Here is a 24,451-nt window from a genome sequence, read left to right as displayed (position 1 = left end):
CCGCTCCTCACCTCTGACAAGCCCCGTTGCGTTTGCCTTCCCAGCCTGGGTTCATGCCTGGCTGACGGGCGGCTGATCTGTTAAATGATAATGATTAGGATTTAATAGGCTGCAATGCTTCGCGTGTCTACCAGATGGCATAAATTCATGAATTGTAATGCAGTATATATATATATATATTGTGCAGTATTGCAGCCAGCGGGAATAAAATGCTTCAATCCCTGCCTGGAAAATACCTCAATGTACTCGGGCAGAAAACAGTCACAAACCTCAATACACCCGGGTATACCCGAATTCGTGGGACTAGCCGAGCTCGAATAAAGTGTGTCGCCAGTGTAAGGACCCCTACCATCTCTAATAGTGCATCTGAGAGCAGATGCATTGTAAGGAACCCCAACCCTCTCTAATAGCACATCTGAGATCAGATGGATTGTAAATTCTTCTGTATTTGGTACAATTTTCAAATTACCTGAAAATTGCAGGGATCCCATGTTAAAAAACAATGGCCGAATGTATTAAAAAAAGAAGTAACATAATCAAGGTTGTCATTCTTATTTTGTTTGGTGATTAAAACAGGGTAAGGTATTTGTTACTTTAATAACAAGTGAATAAGCAAGACGAAACATAATCAATTCTGAGAAACCACTGGATACCTGAAGGTAATGTTTCTGTAATTTTCTTTCACATTTATACAACTACAATAACGGACTGTGACACAGCATTGGAGAGGCTTTTTTTTGTTGCATTATCTTATGGTTAATCAATGCACAAAATATGTCACCCGTGAAGGGTGAGGATTCTGTTACTGGATGCAGATATCATTTCCATGGACAGAAGCCATATCTCTGCTTTCCACAAGTAAGATAATCTACAGCAGACGGATTTCAATAGACTTACACTAAACTGCTTGAATGACATGGCTTTCTTTCAAGGCGAGTGATGAGAGTCCTTACAGTACGTACTTGAATGTTTTACGTGCCACTCAATGATAACTGTATTCACACTTTGCAAATAAAACCCCTTTGGAGCCTAGAGATGATGTCTGATTTCTACAATACATGTCTTTCACAGTCTATGTTTGTGCTAGCTTTATATAATCAAGCAGTGTTACTTGGTATTGTTAACACACAGATTCCCAGCACGCTCTAACTCCAACACCCACCCAATATTTTTTTATATATATATATATATATATATATATATATATATATATATATATATATATATATATATATAAATCAATAAGAGAGCTACGGAGTGTGAAGAAAGAAAAAAATGATCGATATCAGCGTTGCTCCTTCGGATGACAGACTCACCAGGTAGGTAATAAAATCAATTTATTAAATCTACATAAAACAGATACTAGAACATAACAAAAAAGACCTCCTCCCACATGTTTCGGGCGAGTTCGCCCTTTCTCAAAATTGATTTTATTACCTACCTGGTGAGTCTGTCATCCCAAGGAGCAGCGCTGATATCGATCAATTTTTTCTTTGTTACTTCTGGATCGTGGTCGCGCAGGAAGTGCGTCATTACCCTTTCAGGCATCACAAGACCAGGAGACACAGAGGGGACGGACTCTCGTGAGCTGTGTGAGCTCCATCCGTGGGCTGCTGCAATTGCGGCCGCTGGCCCGACATGGGAAGCGGGTCTGCAAGTGGCCCTTACCCCGCATCTTCAAAAGGTCTTTTTTCCTGCTCCGCACTTATATCTTATTTGGCTACTAGCTGTGGGGGTCAACCTTGAGTGGACAGACGGTTCCTTTGGATATCTGCTACGGAGTGTGGCCAATGTATACAAACAAAAGACAGGGGTGTCCAATGCTACATCCAATTGACAAAACATATAAAGTAATAAGTATAAAGTTTAAATACTTCAATAAAAATAATAATATTTACTTGGTTATTTATTGGTGTTGTTATGCACAGGGCAACTATGGACGCAATGTTATACATAACAAGTTTAATACAACCAAGGAATAAATGCAGCACTATAAAAGAAAACAGTGTTATGAGAGAAAATGAGCTTATCATCCAATTGGAATGTTATGGGACTTTCACCATTCAGCAAGACACCAACAATTATAGTACAGTGGCGACCGCCTTTAGTCTAAATCGGCTAGATCCGCGATTTTCAGATTATCCCGGTTATGTGCGGTTTTGTGTCGTTTTCGCCCGGAGTGAACTGCGTTATTTTCGCGCTCGTGATATTAGCATTTTATTCTCGCTGTCTGCAATACCGTGTAAAAACTCAAGGGGGCGTTTGCGAGCTGTTGTCTTGGAAGTCTAATATCTTCGCGGTTCAACCTACGTCAGTACACAGTCTGTGTGTGCGCAGTAATTGTAAATTTGCATATTTAAAGTATACATGCATTTGCGGTGCTGTGCTGCTGTACAGTATGTATCATTTGAAAATTGTTGAAACGCATAGGCGTGTACAGTACTGTAACAGTGTCACATTTATGCATATACAGCGCTCTCCCCTCGCTCAGGATAATTAACTGCACTGCAGGGTATTTCAACTTCTCCCACACCATTCCTTTGAACGTGTGTCTGGTTTCAATCACATTCCTGCTTGACAGCAGGAATTTACTGCGCATGCGCCTGTAACTTCGCCCACCATTGCTTGTTTGCCTGAGTGAGTGACCAAAAAAAAATTAAGAATTTTTTTTTTATTGTAATTTTTTTTCTCCACAAGCCTGCAAAAACCATCTTACTGTAGTTTTTGTCTGCGACCCTGTGCGTTTGACTGCACATGGTTGATTTGTGTGCTTTTTACGTACTGTATTTGGGGGTGTATTATTATGATGAACTGCCTTTTGAAATTAAAGTATGTCTTTAGCTTTGAACTTCATGCGGCTGTCTTTAATTTTTGGAATCTTGCCATTGTGTTTTGAATCCGTCTATAGCCGAGCTTCAAAGCCTCACTGCGCCTGCGTGTAATCCTTGTTCAGATGGGAGCTATTTAGCTGCTTAGCTTCTTACTGCGCATGAGTCACCCAACCCCCCCCCTCTCCACAGAGTCATTCGACAGACACCTGCACAGAGTCATTCATTTTCTGAAGTTAGTCATTGTGTTTTTAATCCGTCCCTCGCCGAGCGTCAATCGCCTCACTGCGCCTGCGTGTACTCTAAGCCTCTTTGAGATGGGAGCTAGCTGCTTACTGCGCATGAGTCACCCAACACCCCCCCTCTCCACAGAGTCGTTAATTTTCTGAGTCTTGCCATTGTGTTCTTAATCCGTCCATAGCCGAGCTGCAGTACAGTACAAAGCCTCACTGCGCCTGCGTGTAATTCTCTTTGAGACGGGAGTTTTGAGGCTTTGTTTACGGCAATGTTTTGGAAAATCCCTTCTTAAATTTGATTTGCAAAGAGCATCACCTTGATATTATAATAATAATAATAGCATGTTTTTGTATAGCGCTGTTAGTTAGAGTATATGTAGCGCTTTCCAGAGACATTTTGCAGGCACAGGTCCCTCCCTGTCCCGTGGAGCTCACAATCTACTGTATGTTTTTGGTGCCTGAGGCACAGGGAGATAAAGTGACTTGCTTTTTATGTACTGTATTTGGGGGTTGTATTTTGGGTTTATTGATCAAATTATTATGATGAACTGCCTTTTGAAATTACTGTACTCTACTCTACAGTATGTAATTTCTTTGAACTGCAGCACAACTAATCCTTCATCCCTCCCCAACGCACACACAAACTCTTTTCGACAGACACCTCCACAGAGTCATTCATTTTCTGAAGTTAGTCATTGTGTTTTTAACCCGTCCCTAGCCGAGCATCAATCGCCTCACTGCGCCTGCGTGTACTCTAAGCCTCTTTGAGATGGGAGCTAGCTGATTACTGCACATGACTCACCCAACCCCCCCCCCAACCCTTTGAGGCTTTGTTTATGGTAACGCTTTGGAAAATCCCTTCTCGAATTTGAAATGTAAATCTGATTTGCATAGCATTGTGAAAATTGAGAGTAAAAAAAACTATTAACTGATTCATGTTTTTTTGTCATTCATTCTTATACTGTGGGGGTGGGGGGGGGGGGGTGGTTGTTGTCAATGATTATGATTACCAGGAATGTGAATAAATATTTATTTTATTTCATCAGGAACAAAAAAATACAAATATAAAAATAATCATGAATAATACATAATGCAGTCTTTATCAAGTTCTTCTGGCAGATTGAAATTGGATAAACATTTAGAAAACATCTGTAAAACATGGAGAAACATGAATTATGCACATTTATAAGAATATTATGTAATTATATATACACTGTAATGTATAATATATGTATACTATTCACATATATCTCAGGGACAATGTTGTCTTGGAAGAAAGCTTTATTCATTATTCCTATAGCAAGAAAAGAAAAGTGCTCAAAAAACTGCACAATAGTACAGTACAGTGCATACAGTAAGGTTACACTAGTAAAGTACAGTGCATAAGGCTACATTATATTTGATATATTTTACATTCAAAGATGACAATGCATCCTGGTCCATGCCTAGAGATGGCACCCAACACATGCAGCTTCACGGGGTGTTTTGGCCGCGGCTTCAAAGATATGCGGCCTTTTTTGTGGAATGCAAAGCTTGCAAATCTCTCCAGCGACACAGTAGACTCATCAGTGAAGATGCAATCCTGGAAAGTCTCCCCACTGTCAATCCATGACTGTGCCTGGACCACTCTTTTGATTTTGTTTGCGTCCCGTATCATGGGGTACGCTCTGTAATGACAAGGAATAAATAATTTTAGCGGTACAGTACAGTTTCCTAAACAACACTTTTACCTCTTGTACTGTCCAGTACTAACCTCACACGTCCATATTTCCATCCAATGCTGCGTCTCATCTTCTTTATGCTGTTCTCGGATACAGTCAGATTGTGCTTTTCCTGCAGAGTGTTTTTGACCCTTAATGCACTCTTCTCATCCTTCTCCTCACTTATTTTGTCCACCAGAAGAGTTGTCTCCCTACAATGTAAAGAAAATATATTGTTTTATTAATATGCAGCAATATAAAATTTATATATAAATATAAATATACAAAATATATATACTGTTGTAATATAAATATAAATATACAAAATATATACTGTATACTGTACTGATATAAATATAAATATACAAAATATATATACTGTTGTAATATAAATCAACAGAAATAACAAAAATATTAGATTTAAATAAAAATTAATTTTATTTTTAAGTTGTATAAATATACTTACGCGTTAGTTACCCTTGGTGCCCTTTTGCGGTCTCTGTTTTTTCTGTGTGCATGATAGCTCACGGTGGTTGCTAGCACAACGATGCCAGAAGTAGCTAACCAGCGTTGGATAGCAGCAATTCGGTGTCCGCTCGTGTACATCTCCTTAATTCGCATGCTGAGCTCCTTGGAAATCTTATTAACAGGCATTGCTGCGAGTAGAAAGAAATACAAACACAAGAATGTAAATTTGATGTTTAGTCGATGTGTATTCAATGTGCAGTGAATCCACAAAATGGATAGTGTATTTATACGGTAATGACTCACACGCCCACTTTCAACACCTGTACCTGGTCGCCATGCATAAAAGGTTACACACTTTGCATAGCCCACCACTCGATGATCTTTATCTGAACTTGCCCTTGTCCAGATACTGCATTGTGCCACCTGCTTCCATGGAGCAACCCCGATTCTACGGACGCAGTAACCCAGTCGCCTCTGCCGTGCCTGTCAAGCAGAAAAAGCGAAAGGCGGTTGCCGTTTTCACGCCAAGGCCAAAGCGACAGGCTAAGGCCAATAAAGAAAACCTTCTGCTGACCCCAAATGCTAAGGGTTTTCATAGTCGTCAGCCTTATTATGTCAAGAAGATATACGGTGATGTACTCTTGACGCAAAACGATTGGCAGCCAACCCATCGAACCCGCAGACCACTTCCTCACATACGCTTCGACGACTCTGCCGCCGCTGTTCCGGAAATCTTCAACCCGTCTTCTCCACCCCTCGTCCTTGACGCTGCCGCCGCCCTCCCGGAAACCCTCAGGCCATCTTCTCCAGTTCTATCCGACGACGCTGCCTCTGAAATCCACGGGTCACTTTCTCCTTTGCTCTTAGATGACTCTGCTTCTCGCCCAGAAATCCAAAGGTCACTTTCTCCATCCCTCTTCGACGACGCTGCCGCTTCTCCTCTATCGGATATCCACAGGTCACCTCCTCCACTCTTCTTCGACGTCGCTGCCGCTTCTCTACATGGAACCCCCACCTCATCCTCCGCTGCACCCATCCACCCAGATGTTCACACACCATGCACAAGAAGCAGCTCGTTAGACCGGATGCTGAATGGGATAAGTGTGGATCTCCCCGGGAACTCTATTGTGCTAGCAAAGATAGATCTGCTTCTGGAGACAATGCTAAATGTGGAGCAACGGATGCTACAAATGGATAAACGGATTATACATATGGATCAACGGATGCTAGATATGGATCAACGGATGCAACATATGGATCAACGGATGCAACATATGGATCAACGGATGGATGGACGGATGGAGATATTTGCTCTGTGTTAATGCCCAATGTTTCCCCGACGCTGGAGCAGGGAGGTGACATGGATGTGATGAATGGGACCTTCGACCCCCGTCCATCACCAAGCGCACCCCCTCCACCAGAAGATGTAGTGTACATGTATGCCGTTGAGGAGGACATGACAACCCCGTCAAGACCACGCCAGGAGACAACACGGCGACCAAGACCGGAGGAAAGCTTCCTCCCAGACAACCTACCATCGCCCGTCGCCTCAAGCACACCCGCTCCCAAAAGACCTACAGTCGCTCGCATCGATACGGTGCCTGACATCACCCTGTGCGATCTGCCACTGGCGCTCAGGGAGAAGTATAGGGTGAAGAGTGCTGGTGCACCCCACAAGTATGCCTTATTACTTTTTAAGCACCATGTTCCCTACTCGTTGTACTGCGACTGGGCCTTCAAAGTGAACTACAACGGAAATCGCGTAAAAAAGGCGCTTCCTGCCAATTTAAGACGGAACATTTGGAATGAAATGCGGCGCTTTTATCCAATTACAGATCCTGTAATGAAAGGCGTTCGAGACTGCATTAATGGCGTTTTGCGCCATGCAAGGAATCGGCCATGGACGGAGAATGCGGAGGACTTTCTGTAAGACCATACTGTTGTGCTGAACTGTATTGTACGCTACATGATTTGACCTGCTGTACTTAAATAAAGGAGATGTTGTTGTGTGTTTTTTTTACATGTATTTATACAGAAATGTTTTAACTTGCTGTCCATACACACAGGACCTGCACAATTCCAGTCCCTGGGGGCCGCAAACAGGCACGGTTTTCAAAGGTTACCCTGAAAACCCACCCTGTTTGCTGCCCTCAAGGACTATACTGGTGCAGACTGTTTTGCACACCATCCCACTGTACAGTATATGTTTTGACTTGTCGTTCTTTAATAAAGGAGATGTTGCGTTTTGCTTATTTTATGAATAAAGAATTTGTTTTTAACACATGTGACTGTAAACCATACTGACTGACATAAATGTTTTCACAAATGTAGCAGTAAACCATACACCTGTTGATGTTTTGAATTGCTGTGCACTTAAAATGTTTCTACATTGTACATTATTTGTAAATAAATGTTTTTGTACTTACTCCACCAATAAAAGAACATGTCGATTTGTTTTACATTGTTCCATTTGCTCCTTTGCTACTGTAACAAAATACAGTGTTTCTAGAATGTCGAGACATACTGCACTGTATACTGTAGGCATGCTCAGTATAAGAGTATTAAAAAAAATAGAAGACACAAACTGTACTGTATGTACTGGCACTATATACTGTAGAAGACACATAATGTATGTGATACATGTAGAATAAATGCATAGTTTTTATTTTTTCGGGTTTATTACACAGTATACTGTACTGTATATAAAAAAGTATTGTACAGTATACTGTACGGCCGGAAAACATCAGCATACTGTTTCAGGTACAGAATTCTATCCTAATCAATAAAAACGGCCACTAAACTGTAGACTCCGGTACATGGGTTTTTAAATCCGATTCAGCAGGCATTGTTACACAAAGCGATATTATCCATCGAAATCCCTCCATAGGCCGTTTTTTTTTCTGAGGAAAAACAAAAAGAAAAGTTTTACTGTAATGGTCAGCCCCCTAAAGAAGTTCCCAGCCAGTCCCACCAATAATTTTCTCGGGGGGCGTCTCCTGTTCACATGCGCATGCGCCTACCGTCGATGTAATGACACGCATACTGTATGCGTTTCAAGAAGGTTCCAATGCGCATGCGCCTAGCGTTCCACCAATAGGTCAGTATCTGCAGTACAGTACTGTAGAAGCCGCTCAGCCAATAATATTGCTTACAGGAGAATCGCTTGACTTTTGAATCGCACCGATATTGATACTGTATTGTCAAAATAAAAAAAACACAGAAAATAATACAGCAACAATACTCACCATAGAATTTCCCATTCAGCTGGTACCGGCGCCGGTCCACTGCCAGTCCAGCGTTCTTGATCATCCACGTCGATAGTTTGCAGCGGGACTAGTCCACCTGTAGTCAGCTGATGAGGCTGGAAATTGCTTAGGTACATGTAAGCTTGATCGAAACTGCACGCGAAATCCGGCTCAGGCTCAGGGTTGTCACTGACGGCAGGACCGTCATTGGAAGCCGGTGCTGGTGCATTGCTTGGCAGCGACTGTCGTTTCTTAGTTGGTTTTAACACGATCCTTCGCCTTTTGTCGTCATCATGATCATAGATACAGGAAAAAGCCGGTGATACACACCAATACCCTCTAACAAATTGTGGCTCAATACGATAAAAACAGGGATCGCTACATAACCTTTTCCTTATTGCACGCTTCCACGTATGAGGAGTTGGCGAAAATTTGTAAAAGTCATAGTTTTCGACAAAATACTGATAAATTTGAACATCTGTTGCCATCTTATCCTCTGTTGCATTAATCGCGGCCCATATCAAATACGCGTAACTTCTGTCGGGTTTTTGGAAAGCGGGCTGCACTTGAACACTCATGGCGGGCGGGTCTCTGGAGAATACTGTAGCCGAAACTGGTCTTTGTCTTTCTTTAATATGAAAAGCCTAAATTGATACATTTTTGCAACCTCTTCCTTCAGTCTCAAGGCCAAGTTACAATAGCACACTGTGGTATCTTTTTTAAACGAAACACCTGCAAGTCAACACATTACTGAAGCGCATGCGCATTACAATTCATGAATATCTGCCATTTGGCGGACACGCGAAGAATTGCAACCTATTAAATCCGAACCATTCTCAATAAACGCATCAACCGCGCGTCAGCCGCGCATGACCCGTGGCTGGGAACGCAAAATGAACGCGGCATGCGCCAGGTGAAGAGCGTCGCATTCCAGGAAAAAGCCAGGGAAAAACCGGCGATTTGTTAGAATAAAAGCTGCCGCAGCAGTATGCATTGAGAGAAAGTGGTATGTGTAGCAATCTCACATTTTCATTTACCCTATCTACATGGTTCTAACTTGTATTCCATGTATTTCCACGTGGAAGAAAAAAATATTTCTCTTAGCTTCTACAAGTCATCTAGACTATGAGGCATATTCAGTAGGCTCCAAAGCAGCCAATCTCTGTCAACATTGTCACTGTAACAAAAGTCAAAGTAACACTGGTGAATTTGAGCTCTCCTCGTAACAACTAAAGAAACAAGTTTCAATGCAAGGTCAACAGCAAGGAAATAAACTATGGTATAGCAGGGGAGCGCAAACTGGGGGGCACGGCACGTACAGAGTCCCCATGCTCTTCCCCACAACATTTAAATTAAATGCCGGGGGAGCAAGTGAGGTCTCTGTAAGTCCCTTACCTTGTCTCCGGCAGGCTTCTGACGACGCATCGCCAAGGCAACGCAGCGTCATAGCAACGCAGGTCACATAACGTTGTGACATCAGAAAACGCTGGAAAAAAGGTAAAGCGGGGGGTGGAGGGGGGAGGAGAGCAGGCACTGGGCGCAGAGAAAAAAAAGTTTGCGCATCCCTATTATATAGATCACCTTTCACAGAAAGTGCATCCAGAATGTGTGAGGCAATGTACAGGAGAACACCCAATTATTATCCTATGAATACTGTACCAACATGCATAAAGTCAATGTTTGTGTTATGATCTGTAGTTCTCAGATACATACATTGTACTTAAAGGAGCAGTTCCCTCTGCCCAACACCCCTTTGTTTTTAGTTTGTACACGTATAGCAAGCAGGCTTCCTATTGCCCGGCATTACGCAGATTTAAACCTCTATTTGGTTTCCCTAGGAGGGGTCATTACCAGCGGCACTTCTCCTAGTAAGTATCTCGGGAAACAGGGTGTCCTGGAGCGGAAATTACATGTAAAAAAAAAGGGGGGGGCAGGAGGTAGACAAAGAAAGGGGAACTGGCCCTTTAAGATAATTGGTACTCACTCTATGGCCGTCTATTGCTTTTTTGTAACCCTCATTAAGATGTCATGAAGACAAGTACTGTATATGAAACGGCTTCAATCTGTTACAAACAGTTTGATGTGAACTTCGTTGCAAGATGATGTGTTTTGACAATTAATAAAAAAATATCCTGATTTTGCCAGTTTGTTGCTGCTGACAGAAGTTAATGTGACTGTTTTTAATAGAGCTCTTTCATTATGATGTTGCAAAAAGATTAGTGCTACAACCGGAGACCCTTTATAATACTTTCCAGGCTTGATTGGTTTGCAACCTGAGGTGTAGGTTACCCCTCCATCCCTGAGCAAGTTTAGCAATTCCTATACTACAAATGATTCGTAGTGAATTCCACTGGGCTAGAGTATATTTTCACCTGAAAACAATGGAAGAACTTTATTCTAATGCTCAACTGTTCAATAGCAGAAAGTCAAACAGAATTTAGATTTGAAATCCCGGGAACCATCCTTAAAACAGAGTTCATGTTTGTAAGCCATCCCAGGTTTAACCTTGTTAACATGCTCTAGTTATACTGTATTACAATATTACAGTGTCATCTTTAAAACAGGAGCCAAAGTTTACACTGACAGCCATTCTAAGCCAACAATAAATACAATTTCATTTTCTTGTCAATTCAGATTTTCAGCACAGCTCAAACACAGCTTTCAAGACGCAGTAAATTGATGTTATTACGAGCCATCAGGAAATACCCACAGAGACTTGCAGAAACATTTGAAAGTTTTGTTAAACAGCTGTGTCTTGTAATTGATTTTGTGCAATTTAAAACAGATGCAGATAAAGAAGATGCTGGATGTTAACGTGCAAGCCAGATGAATAGGGAGAGAAGACTGCTGTTGAAGAGAATTTAAATCACTACAACTTATTGTTCGTTTCAAGTATTATCAGTACAAGCACCAATGACATCTTTCACGCTTCTGTTGGCATTTTAAATCCTTCATTCCTAGACAGATCCATTGAGAATTTGCAGATGTCTGTTATCCTGTGGGTTAACAATAAAATAAACACATCCAAAATACAACCTAAATATCAGCCAAATTGTAAGGAGATTTGTGGGTAAGGTTTCTATTTACCAAGCAGTTCAGGACACGTAGAAATGCAGTCATATCCTCTGCATTCCTAGAGGTTTACTGGATTCTATCAAATGTTGTTGAAATTATTGGGTTAAAGGTTTATGGGCCTTATTCAACTGTATATACACCAAAGCAGCCATTCACGCAGTTTTCGGGTGCAAATCCCCGGCCGCTTTGGCTTATATAGAATTAGCCCTTATATTAGAACTTATGATCCACCAATGGGTGAAAAGTTTTGCCAAAATTTGTGTGGTAGATTTTGGGGCTGAAAAATTGTACAATGCAAGAAACAAATTGTGACTTTTGTTTGATCTGATGATTAGCAAAATCATCTGAATGGATTACATTTCCTCAGCTGTAGATGGAGGTTCCCGTCACTGAATTCTACTAAAAAGTTGTGGTTTTTTTCTTTTGCATATGCACAGTTTTAGCCCTATTAAGTAAACATATTTCTTTTGGATGGGACCGCCAAGCTTTTGCAATATGATTTAGGTTTTAATGGTAACCCCAATTAGACAGGGCAACAAGCAAGATACTCATACCTGTGCATTTGCAGATATTACACATACAGATGTGTCCAGACTAACTGTTTTCTGTGCCACGGACCAACATGTGAAATTTCTTGGCCCGGGCGCGACACCAAAAACAGCAAGGTTTGCGGCCCGGGAGACCTGTATAGAAAATGAATAATAATAAAAAAGGTACTGTATACACATCGAGAGACTGCTTCTCTCTCTGGGACGCCTCTGCACAGCTCATACAGACTCGTGGCTGCTTCTCTCTCTGGGACGCCTCTGCACAGCTCATACAGACTCGTGGCTGCTTCTCTCTCTGGGACGCCTCTGCACAGCTCATACAGACTCGTGGCTGCTTCACTCTCTGGGGCGCCTCTGCACAGCTCATACAGACTCGTGGCTGCTTCTCTTTCTGGGACGCCTCTGCACAGCTCATACAGACTCGTGGCTGCTTCTCTCTCTGGGACGCCTCTGCACAGCTCATACAGACTCGTGGCTGCGTCCCTCTCTGGGACGCCTCTGCACAGCTCATACAGACTCGTGGCTGCTTCTCTCTCTGGGGCGCCTCTGCACAGCTCATACAGACTCGTGGCTGCTTCTCTCTCTGGGACGCCTCTGCACAGCTCATACAGACTCGTGGCTGCTTCTCTTTCTGGGACGCCTCTGCACAGCTCATACAGACTCGTGGCTGCTTCTCTCTCTGGGACGCCTCTGCACAGCTCATACAGACTTGTGGCTGCTTCACTCTCTGGGGCGCCTCTGCACAGCTCATACAGACTCGTGGCTGCTTCTCTTTCTGGGACGCCTCTGCACAGCTCATACAGACTCGTGGCTGCTTCTCTCTCTGGGACGCCTCTGCACAGCTCATACAGACTCGTGGCTGCGTCCCTCTCTGGGACGCCTCTGCACAGCTCATACAGACTCGTGGCTGCTTCTCTCTCTGGGGCGCCTCTGCACAGCTCATACAGACTCGTGGCTGCTTCTCTCTCTGGGACTCCTCTGCACAGCTCATACAGACTCGTGGCTGCGTCCCTCTCTGGGACTCCTCTGCACAGCTCATACAGACTCATGGCTGCTTCTCTCTCTGGGACGCCTCTGCACAGCTCATACAGACTCGTGGCTGCTTCTCTCTCTGGGGCGCCTCTGCACAGCTCATACAGACTCGTGGCTGCTTCTCTCTCTGGGACTCCTCTGCACAGCTCATACAGACTCGTGGCTGCTTCTCTCTCTGGGACGCCTCTGCACAGCTCATACAGACTCGTGGCTGCGTCCCTCTCTGGGACGCCTCTGCACAGCTCATACAGACTCATGGCTGCTTCTCTCTCTGGGACTCCTCTGCACAGCTCATACAGACTCGTGACTTGGTCAGTAGGATTAACACTGCGGTGGTCCCATGCAGAAGCAGGGACCCCCGCTGAGCTAATCCTCCCGGCCGTTTTCTGTTTTCTGCTCCGCGATAGAGCACGGCTGCACACGATTGTGGCACCAAAAAACAGCAAGTATGCACACATCTGTATGAGGAAGCAGTGAATTATTAGCACCTGGCTTAAAAAATGACAAAGGCAGCAACATTCTTTTATGATTTGGGATTAAATAAAGCAGGAAGTAGCCGGTTCTATGGGACCCACAAACCCATGGCTAGGAGCCCGACTAATATTTTGTACCAACCATAAAGAGATACTGTACAGGTCTCATTTGACAGAAAAAAAACCCACAGAACTAAAGTATTTTGTATGTGACTATTTTCTCTTTAAAATAGAGACATTACATTTCTACCTCTAACAAAAAGTGAGGAAAATCTGTGAAAATTACACTGCTACTGCTCAGAACAGAAAAGCAGAAAACAATATTGGATCCTCCCAATAAATACACTCCTCACTATTCCATCATGACCACCAAACCCATAGAAACACCAGTGAAAACACGCGTAGTCAGTCCTATTTATTTGAGCTGAATTTTATGACAATAAGACATGTACCATATAAAAATCAACCTTAAAGCCATAGGTCTCGGTGTTGTGACTACTGCATATGAAGTACAGTGCCGACATGTACAATGGTGTGGGGAGCATCAAATACAAAGGGAAGAAAAACAATAAGGGTGACATTTAGCTTACCTGTTGTGTGATTGTTTCCCACGGTCCATGTAGAAGACGAGGCCTAAAGCATTCGGGAACCATTTGCCATATCTCATCCAGTGTGAGAGGTCTTCCGTCTGTAGGAACCAAATAAAGAAATCAAATAATGACATTATTATAACAACTCTTTCAATGCCAACACATTGACAACTCTGTATAACTCACTGAATGGACAAAAAAAGGATTTAAAAGCTTAAGATGTAAGTAAAGAGCATGAGACAAAAACATTTATCAGTCGAAAGCAACTAAAGAAGATCTATATCAAGATGGTACGATATGCTCCAAAACTTTAGCTATATATATGTAACACCCTTTCCCTACCCCCGAGGGAAGCAGCAGATAATAGTGTTACGGTGCTAACCTGTTAGGCTGGGGCCATGGTATCGCAGACTGCAGTGTTCGCGTCCATGCAGTGTGAGGGAGCGCCTTGTGCCAGAAATCAGTTCAAATTGATTTCTTGGAGCGACAGGCCGGTCACGTGAGCAGTTCGCCCAATGAAGGCGAACCAGCTCCGTGACGTCATTGGCATGCCCCTAGACACGCCCATGGACGCTGTTCAAGCGGGTGATGTCACGACCGTGCACGCCTCCACGCGGGTGAAAGCACCATGGCCCCAGCCTAAGGTTTACAGAAGGCCTAAGCCTCCGCTCCTGGGGAGCCTTGGGTGGCTGGTGCATCCGTGAGGATCCCAACGTTGGCAGGATAGCCCCTCACAGGAACCGGTATACCCCAAATAATTACAACCAGAACAAGGTCTATGCTCTTTACTGTCGCCCCACAGTACCCACACAATAATAACAGTAACAGTCACAGTAATAACAATAACAGTCACAATAATCCTTGGGCACCTAAAGGCGCAAGGAGTCTGTCAAGGCAATACCCAAAGTGTGAGGGCAGCGCTACCCTGCCGCGTGTAGTGTTGGTGCATGTGGGTACCTTCCTGGGTACTCGTGTACACCAGGGTATTTCCTATGATAGGCCTCATCCGTGATCCCACGATGCACAATCACCTCTCTCCTTACGTCAGGTAGCACTGCGCGGCCGTTCCACCAAGCCAGGGGAATGCTCTGCTGCGGTTCCGTCTGCGTCGCTGGTTCGTTCACACACCACACACCACACACACATAAAGGACAGGTCCCTTACTATTGGACAGCCCTACAATACTCCACTATCGTGTAGGGGAAACTAGCTGGGGTCTAAGGGGAACGGGTCTGGCCAAGTCCAGGGGGCTTGACTACCTCTCCCTTCGCTGGCTCTGGTCAGGACTGAGAACGCCGCCTCCAGTCCACAGAGAAAATCGCCAGGACCTACTCTTCCTGCAGAGCCAACCTCAAGATGGCCGCTGCCTTACACAGTCTATATGTATGTGGCTGCGCCAACCACAATATGGCTGACGCAACTTACACAAACCCTCCCAAGTGACGTCACCAAGACATTTTTCTGGAACTTTTTGGTGTGTGTGTGTGTGTGTGTGTGTGTGTGTGTGTGTGTGTGTGTGTGTGTGTGTGTGTTTGTGTATATATACTTGCATCTTACATTTCAGCAGATAATTTCGGTGTAGAAGTAGATGTCACCTATACTTGGCGGCTTTATTCAAAACAACGCGACAGAAAAACAGCACAAGTTATAGGGAGAAATATTGATAGACCTTAATATAATATTTCACTATCTCCTCCCTTAACTCATCCTACAGCTACTCCCCAAAACACACACTGGTCCAAGTAGAACACATTGGAGCAAAAAACATGTCGCAAAGCGCTTTGATACATTGACAGTAGAGCACATTGCCGCAAAAGTAAAAATGATGCAATTTGCACCAGATTTCCCCCCCCCCCAACAATTGATACATATTCCCCCAAATTACATGTAGTCAAAGGAATACAGGGGCAGCCCACAGAGCCCTTTACTATCACACTTACAAACAAAAATTAACTCTTTAAATTAAATAAACTATCATATTTCATATTTTGACATTGTACAAGTACCAATAACGTTGTACACATTCTTACTTGGATTAACAATAATGACGAGAGGAGACAAAATATTTTGTATTTCCCAAAATTGGCTAGTATTTCTGATTGGAGAGATTATGCTTGTCCTGTAGAGATTACAGTTTAAGTGATTTACCCAAGATCATAAATGTCTGACAATGAGATCTCTCACAAGTACTCACCCGCCAAATATGTGTTTTAAGCATTGGCCCAATGTCTGATACATTATTCATTGCATACAATTATACAATTTCCCCCACAAAGATAACCACATAAATAGAAAAACACATCTATAAAGAGATAGGATTCTACATAAATATTAGCAAACTTCCACCAAGCAAAATGCTAAGTTTGTTGGTGCATTTGGGTTATTGCTTGGCCATTGGTTAAATGGTCAGATTTGTGGTAATCATAACACAAACTACAGCTTTTTTTGGCTGTTTATTTAACATTGTAGTATGTAAAAATGCTATTATATCAGTGTACACCTGCAATAACAATTGCCAGAGGTAGCTTGTGCTGCACTATTTGGCTGCATCTACCCTGCCACATTCTTTGGCCCCCAGATCTCTATAATTAAATATATGTGTAAACATTAATGTTATAAGTCCCCACTGGGAGTCTCGCTTGCACATTGAAAAGGTGGTTATTGGTAAGAACCAAAGTTCTCTAGCTGTAGGAGGGAATGTTTATGAGCAGCAATGATACTTGAGGGAACAATTACTAAAGTGTACTGTAAGTGGAGCTGTTGGCACATAATACAGAGACAGAAGCTTACTACGTGCATCTACAGTCTACAATACCCAGCCCCAGATACAAGAAGTCATGTTTCAACACCTCCGGTCTCCCAGATGCTGACAAGCTAAACAACTTGTTTTGTCTCTGGGAGCTCTTCGGTGGTGATTAACTGCTTATGGTGAATACTAATTATATGAAGGGCTCCCATGTTTATGGCATTTATCGTTCGAATTTTCTGGGGGGTTCGGTGCTAATTTTTTGTAGCCAGAGCTTTCTATTTTTTCAATTTTTCTTTGTTGTAACATACATCTACTGAGCAATTACTAGCATGTTCATGCACTAATTGTTATATGCATATATTTAGAAGCAAAATGGACATGGTGGCCTATGGTGAATTCATATCCCTTTTGTCAAATTTATATGTAGACAAAAATGACATGTCTGTTTGTAACAACAGAAATCAAACAGATCTAAAAAAAAAAAAAAAAAGCACGCACGCACGCACGCACGCACGCACGCACGCACGCACGCACACACAGTAAACCTACCCAGCTTGAAAATTGCAAAGCCAGTACAACCAACCTCACACTGATGAGATCCCATGATGTGCTTAAAAGCTGTGTGAACAGCAGACCATTTGCTTATAAGGGTTCTGTCATTTCCCAGAATTCCTTGCTGCAGTTGAAGCAATGTATGCTAGGTGATAGTGGTGAAAGGCAGGGTTGCAGACTTGTTTAAGACATGTGAATGTGCTCACAAGTGATGTTCTTTATTGGCTATATATATATATATATATATATATATATATATATATATATATATATATATATATGTAACGGGTATTCCCCCCCCCCCCCCAATCGCAGATCTGGTGTGGGTGCGTAGAACATATAGTGTTACCAGGTGTGGTGCGTATACCTGTCAGTCTCACAGGAGGCGTGAGCCTCCGCTAGTGAGAGCCTGGGGTGAATCCTCTGGAACGTTCTCGGTTTCAGCGCCTCCACCTATGTAGGATTCTATGGGAATGTAGAATGACCCTAACATAGGAACCCACCCAGAAACCACATACACCAGTATTATGGATAACAGGTTTACTGAATGAACAAATGATATCTCTTACATAACAATTATACTCATAACATCACAGAGTTATAACATCACACCCAATAACATGTGTCCCTCTCTAGAGGAGACACTACTGCGTCGCACAGGACGCTCTCCCAACACCAGGTGATCCCACCCAGTGTCCATAGAAACCCCACCCAATGTCCCGCACTCTTGCAGAGAGGCAATGGGTGACTGCGCAGTCACTATTATACTAAGGGCCCGTTGGTGCACTTGTATATGTATAGTACCTGCTGAGCACTCCGGTGATCGGAGCAGCAACAACTTCACAAAGGATCAGTCGTTCTGGATCCCGTCTGATCCGGTCCGGTGAATCCTTGCTTGGGGTCCGTCAGGGGCGATCCCACCCTGGAGATAGTCTCTGATCTCTGGGTATCGACTTACACCCAGACCTCTTCACTGGAACTGCAGCATCCGCTGATCCCTATCTAACACTGGCACTACATGACACGGTCCCTAACCTAGGGCCTGTCCCTGTAGCACCACAAACTGGGGAGTGAGGACCTACCTGGGACCTAAGGGGTTAACTGGCCTATCTCGCCCCCCTAGCTCTTCCCGGTCCTGACTCTAACTAACTAGCACCTAGTACTTGCAGTAACACACTGCCACCTACTTGGTACGTGCAGCAAACGTGCTGCACAACACTGGGCCTGCCTGTCAGACCTCACAGCACTGACAGCCTTGACTCTGACAAGACAGCACTCACACTAAGGGCAGAGTCCCTAACTGGGGCCGTCCCTTATCAATTACCCACTAACCTGGTGGGGAGTTGGGGCCTACCTGGGAGAGGGGGGACCTTACGCGATGCAGGAGCTTCACTCGCTCCCTGCACCCTTCCTTCCCCTTCTGCTCCGCTGCTCCAACTGACTGCGTTGCTGCAGCCCAAACAATGTATCTCCTTTCTCCCTCTAGAGATCCTTGGCCCTCATTGGCCACACTAAGGCACCTGGTGTGCTTGGCCCTAAGCCTCATGGGAGTTGTAGTCCCGTGGAGGCTGCAATTACATTGGGGCCGCGTGCGCGCCTTCCATGCGCCTGCGCGAATCCCTAATGGCCGCCGCAACCTCTCCTGTACGGTCCCTGCCCTCACGCAACTGTTCCCTGGCTCTAGGGTACCTTCTGCGCATGCGCGACTCTGTCGGGCCGCCGGGGGCTTACTGCGCATGCGCGAACTGGCGCAACATGGCGGCGCCCTCACCGCCCGGCGCCAGGAGCCCTGTGACGCGCGTGCGGCCTTGGCAACCGGCCGCACGCGTCCCCGGCAACCCCCGAGCCGGGGCCTGACCGCCCTCACCCCTGCGATCGCCGCGCGGGGCCGCCATTTGACTCGGCTGCACCCGCGATCGTCAGCAAGGTGAGGGGGGTGCTGACAGGCTGGGGAGACCTGGCTACATACATATATATATATATATATATATATATATATATATATATATCAAATGGAAATATTACTGTATGCTCATTTGCATGTCTTAGGCTGAGTCCATGCTCCCTGCTTGCTCGCTGAGGCGCGCTGAGGCTTAGGGAAAGCGGGTCCTTTCCCTGGCCTTGCGGTTGCTTACCGCACGCGCCGTCAGCGGGCCGTCAGGGGGCGGGCCGGGGGCGGGCGCGTCACTGGCCGGGGGCAGGCCAGTGACGTCACGGAGCAGGTTCGCCCTCATTGGGCGAACCGCTCACGTGACCGGCCTGTCGCGTCGGCAAGCGGGGGAATTTTAAATTCCCCTAAGACCTGCGCTTCCGCAAGCGCGAGGAAGCGCAGGTGAGCCCCTACTAAAGCCGCTCTAATTGCGGCTGTAGGGGCTCAGTGCTGAGCGGGAGCGCGCGTCAGCACGCTTCCGCCAGCAAGCACTAAATTTGTCCGAGGCCTTAGAAAGGTCTGCAACCCCGCCTTTCACCATTATCACCCAGCACATAGCACTTCCACTGCAGCAAGGGATTCTGGGAAATTACATGCAAATGAGCACAGTGCAACCTTTTGCTTCAAACCCATTTTTAACATGGTTCCCTATAGGCTTAAGCTTGCTGTATGGTCACAGCATTGAGCACAGCCATGGTTAAGGTGCATAGCCAGTAAACCCACCCACAGACAGCTGTTTCGACCTTAATGGGTCTCATCAGTGTGGGGTTGGTTATACCGGCTATGCATATGTAGCCAGGTCACCTTTTTCTCCCTGCGACCCCCCCGGGAACCTCCGTGGCCCGGAGCGATGTCGGGTGCTGCCGGAGGCAAGCGGCAGACCCGACGGCCATTCCGGAGGGTGGAGGCCGAGGAGGGAGCAGCGCGTCTTCCCCTGCAGGTTGCCGGTTGCCGGGGATGCGATCGGGCCGTTGCTATGGCCGCGGTCGCGTCGCTAAGGTCCCGGCGGCTCGGTAATCCGGGCGGCGCCATTGCTCTGCGCGTTGCGCATGCGCAGGGGATATTAAGAGCCAGAGGCCCCCGAGCAGCTCGCGCATGCGCGGAGGGAACTTCAGGGGCAAGGAAGAATCGTGCGAGAGGTAGGGAGACAGTGAGGCGGCCATTAGCTGCTCGCGCATGCGCAGGAGAGGCGCGCACGCGGTCCCTATGTGCTTTTAGGCTCCATGGGACTACAACTCCCATGGGGCATAGCGAGGCAGGCACCAGGTGCCTGATAGGAGCCAATAGGGCTGTAGGATTGCCCTGGAGGGAGATAGATACATTTGGCGGGCTGGAGCTACGTGCAGTCAGAGTCAGGAGCCCAAGGAAGGAAGGAGGTAGGGTGCAGGAGCCGGGGACTCCCTGCACTAGGCCAGCGGCCCTAAGGTCCAAGTTAGCCCTTATCCCTCAGGTTAGTGAGTGTTGCCAGGGATAGTCTCTGAGAGGGACCCTGTCACTCATGGTAGTCAGAGCTGGGGAATAGCCAGGGATAAAGGGGGCTGAGGTTAGTCTGCAGAGTGTTGCGGCAGGCGTTTAGGTGAATTAGTGGCACGAGACAGCTGGGGGGTTCATAGCGGTAACCAGTCCGGGGAGCCATAGCCCAGGGTCCGTGTTGCGAATGGCGAGGCGCTGGGGGGGTTCATAGCGGTAACCAATCCGGGGAGCCATTGCCCAGGGCGGCGTTGCGCGTAGTACGAGGCAACTGGGGGGGTTCATAGCGGTAACCAATCCGGGGAGCCATGGCCCAGGGCCCGTATTATGAGTAGGGTGGGTACAAGACCTACCTATATAGGATAGGCAACCCCGAATGCCCTAGGAGATTGACCCTTAAGCCACTTAAGGATGCTGTGCTATAGGGACGGCCTATAGTGCAGGGTGTGTCACGTTGCTGTATCGTTAGAGAGGGACTCAGCGGATGCTGCGGTTCCAGTGACGGAGTTCGGACCCACGTTGGGGTCCACGGAGAATATCACCTGGATAGGATCAGACGGATGCATCGCACGTCTGACCCTTTGAGAAGAGTGTTGCAGGCCCGAGCATCGGAGTGCTCGGAAGGTACCTCTGAATTATATGTGCACCAACAGGCCTATTAGTTCATAGTGACTGCGCAGTCACCCATTGCCTCTCTGCGGGAGTGTGAGACATTGGGTGGGGTTTTGGACAATGGGTGGGTTCACTGATGTTTGGGAAGCGTCCTGCGCGACGCAATAGGTGTTTCCTCTAGAGCTGGACACAGGTTGGTTACTAATGTGGTATGCACGTATGTCCTATGTTCATAAGTAAAGTCCTTAGTTATTATATAATCACTGTGTGTGTGGTTTCTGATTGGGTTCCTATGTAGGGTCATTCTACACGTCCATAGAATCCTACATAGGTGGAGGCGCTGAAAGAAGATCCGTTCCAGAGGATTCACCCCAGGCTCTCATTAGCGGAGGCTCAGACCTCCTGTGAGCCTGCAGGTATACGCACCACACCGGTAACACCACATGTTCTACTCACCCACACTATATATGAGATTGGGTGGGGTGGAAAACCTGTTACATTTGGAGGCGCTGCTGAGATAGACCTGGGGTGCCCTGTTCCATTTTTTTTCAAATTGTCCAAGTCCTATTTTTTTTTGTCCACCATGGTTGTCAAGTCCGGACACGAGGTCCTCGCCTGGGCCTTGAGGATAAATAATATTAGTCCCCGCCGTGTGGTGGCTTTAGAAGGCGTTCCCGCCAATATATCTGAAGATGAGATCTATGAGCATATGCGTAAAATCCCCGGATGGCAGCACGCTCTTCTTATAGACCTAGAGCTAGCTTCCACATCCTCGTGGAGGTCGCGGCTTTTTGTCGTGTCATCATCGAGGGATATATGCCCGTCCGAGTCACCGTCCACGTTATTTATGCCCGGGTGTCCCCCTGAGGGTTACCCGTTATTATACGCTGACCCCGCGCCATGGCAACTTCCTCCAAGTGAGATGCGTGCACGTGATACCGCTCCCAAGGCGCAGAATGATTTTGCAGAAAACCATCCGGGACTGGCGGGAAAACCAGAGCCCCGCCCCCGTAATGTGAGTGACTCAGTGCAGAGCGAAAACCACTCCCTTGTAAAACGTGCCCTTCCTTTAGATTCCACCAGGGGGAGCAAGCACGGTTATCTTCAACCATACGTGGACGCTGTGATAGACACTCTGATCTCTGAGGATGAGATAATGCATGAGGATGAGATAGACTGTCAGTGGATACACCTTAATGTGTATGTGCCCTGGCGAGCGCCAGGAATAGATCTCCTTATGCTACTGTGCCCCTGCTTGCAAGAAGCCTATGACGGGGGAGCCGACATATCCCAAGTGCCACTAGACTTCAGGATCACCGAGGTAGATGGGGAGCCGTGTACACAATGCTTTAGCCCCACCTGTGACTGTTCTAGGGGAGCACTGGCGTGGGAGCCCAGATGTGATTGTTGCGGTGCAATTTTCTTGACGCCTATTGTACCCCAGCCTACAGAGCCAGCTAAGGAGCCAAGTGAACCCTTGGCGGAGAAGAGCGCGACTGCAGTGGAGGTACCGGAGCACGCCAGCTTCGTACCCACAACCACTGGCTGTATTACAGAAGGATCTGGTGACTACCTTGCGGAGGATACTGTCATGATATCTTCCAGGGAAGAGGTGGAAGTCCCATCGGTGGCGATGCGCCTACCGGTGAACCACCCCAGCGGTGATGCAGAGGATACAGAGTCTGCTGTGGGTCCGTGTACCCTGGAAGAGGTGTATCCCGATGTTGCGGACCCTGCTGTGGGCCCGTGTGCCCTACAATGGTCAGTCCGACCTACTACAGAGGTACCATCGGTCCTAGGCTTGGGACCAGTACCTACAGACGACGAGGGTGAGTCGACTGCCCCAGGGGTGCTGGGGGTGAGCCTCCAGGTGACCGCGGAGCACGATGGCTCCTTAAGTCTGGTCGCCCGGGCGAAGGGCTCCCCTCTGCATCGCGTCCTGGTGGAGGTGTCCTCATTAGAAGGTAGCTGTCCAGAGAAGAGAGTGGACCAGTGTCTGCAGCCGATCCTTCCGGAAGAAGGGAAGCCCATCGTCAGCCAGCCAAGTGGTAAGGAACCCCCTTGTTCCCCACAGACTCCGATGGAGGTGGCCGTGAAGAAGGCCAAAGCTACGGTTCCTGAGAGGAGTGTGAGCCCGGGCGCTCCGACACAAGTGGTCCCAGGACTGGGATCCAACGCTCCCGAAGTTCGAGTCAGTGAGTGGACTGTCCCAGAAAAGTTGGGGACAGGTCCCGATACCACCAAGGTGGGAACTGACAGCGTCCCCGAGGACCTGTTGGCCACCGTGAATCACCGCAGGGGTAAGGTGTCTACACTTTCCCCCCTGCCAGGTGAAACCGAGACATTGTCCAGTGCTCGCTTCTCAGTGGAAGCCTCGCAAGTCTGTAGGGTCAAAGACTGTGTGGAGAGAGACTCAGGGAGACTGGCCTCCTTTAAGCTCAAAAAGGAGCACCCCATTCCTCAGGTAGTGGACCGCGGGAAAGGTCCTGGTCTCCTGGTCTAGCGCATCCCTGACGCGGATGACCGGGTAAAGGCCCAATTCAGAGACACTGTGCTACTCCTTCCACCAGGGGGAGGAAGTAGCGAAGAGCCAGTAGCTGTCGCTTTAGGGTGTGCTCTCCGAGAGATTCACCCCGGGGAGGCTCACGGACGCAAAAGTGAGGTACCCTCATCTGATCAGTTAGGGGCATCCCACAAATGGTCTCAGCAAGCAGCTGATACTCAGCTGGCCTCGGGTAATAATGGGTGTGATGTGTCAGGTTTCATGGATGTTGCAGCCGATCTGTTAAGTGTACGGGTTATGCCATGCCATTTTTCACTGTGTAAAATTATGCCATGTGATGTCGTTCCCCAAGCGAGGGCGTTGGGTGTTTCACCAGGGGGAGAGTGTAGCCAGGTCACCTTTTTCTCCCTGCGACCCCCCCGGGAACCTCCGTGGCCCGG

At 46.6% G+C, this 24,451-nt stretch overlaps 1 protein-coding gene across 1 annotated transcript in view; it reads right to left on the bottom strand.

Annotated features, from left to right (window-relative positions):
* The window catches only part of ATG10 (autophagy related 10), a 245,121-nt gene that overhangs the window by 61,470 nt on the left and 159,200 nt on the right, over positions 1 to 24,451 (bottom strand). The window contains exon 5 of the mRNA XM_075592477.1: positions 14,196 to 14,293. Within this exon, the coding sequence (XP_075448592.1) occupies positions 14,196 to 14,293 (98 nt within the window). The remainder of the gene's footprint in view (positions 1 to 14,195; positions 14,294 to 24,451) is intronic.

The sequence above is a fragment of the Ascaphus truei genome, chromosome 1 (genome assembly GCF_040206685.1).
Source record: "Ascaphus truei isolate aAscTru1 chromosome 1, aAscTru1.hap1, whole genome shotgun sequence".
Classification (NCBI taxonomy): Eukaryota; Metazoa; Chordata; class Amphibia; order Anura; family Ascaphidae; genus Ascaphus; species Ascaphus truei.
This window is presented reverse-complemented; position numbering and strand designations above follow the sequence as displayed.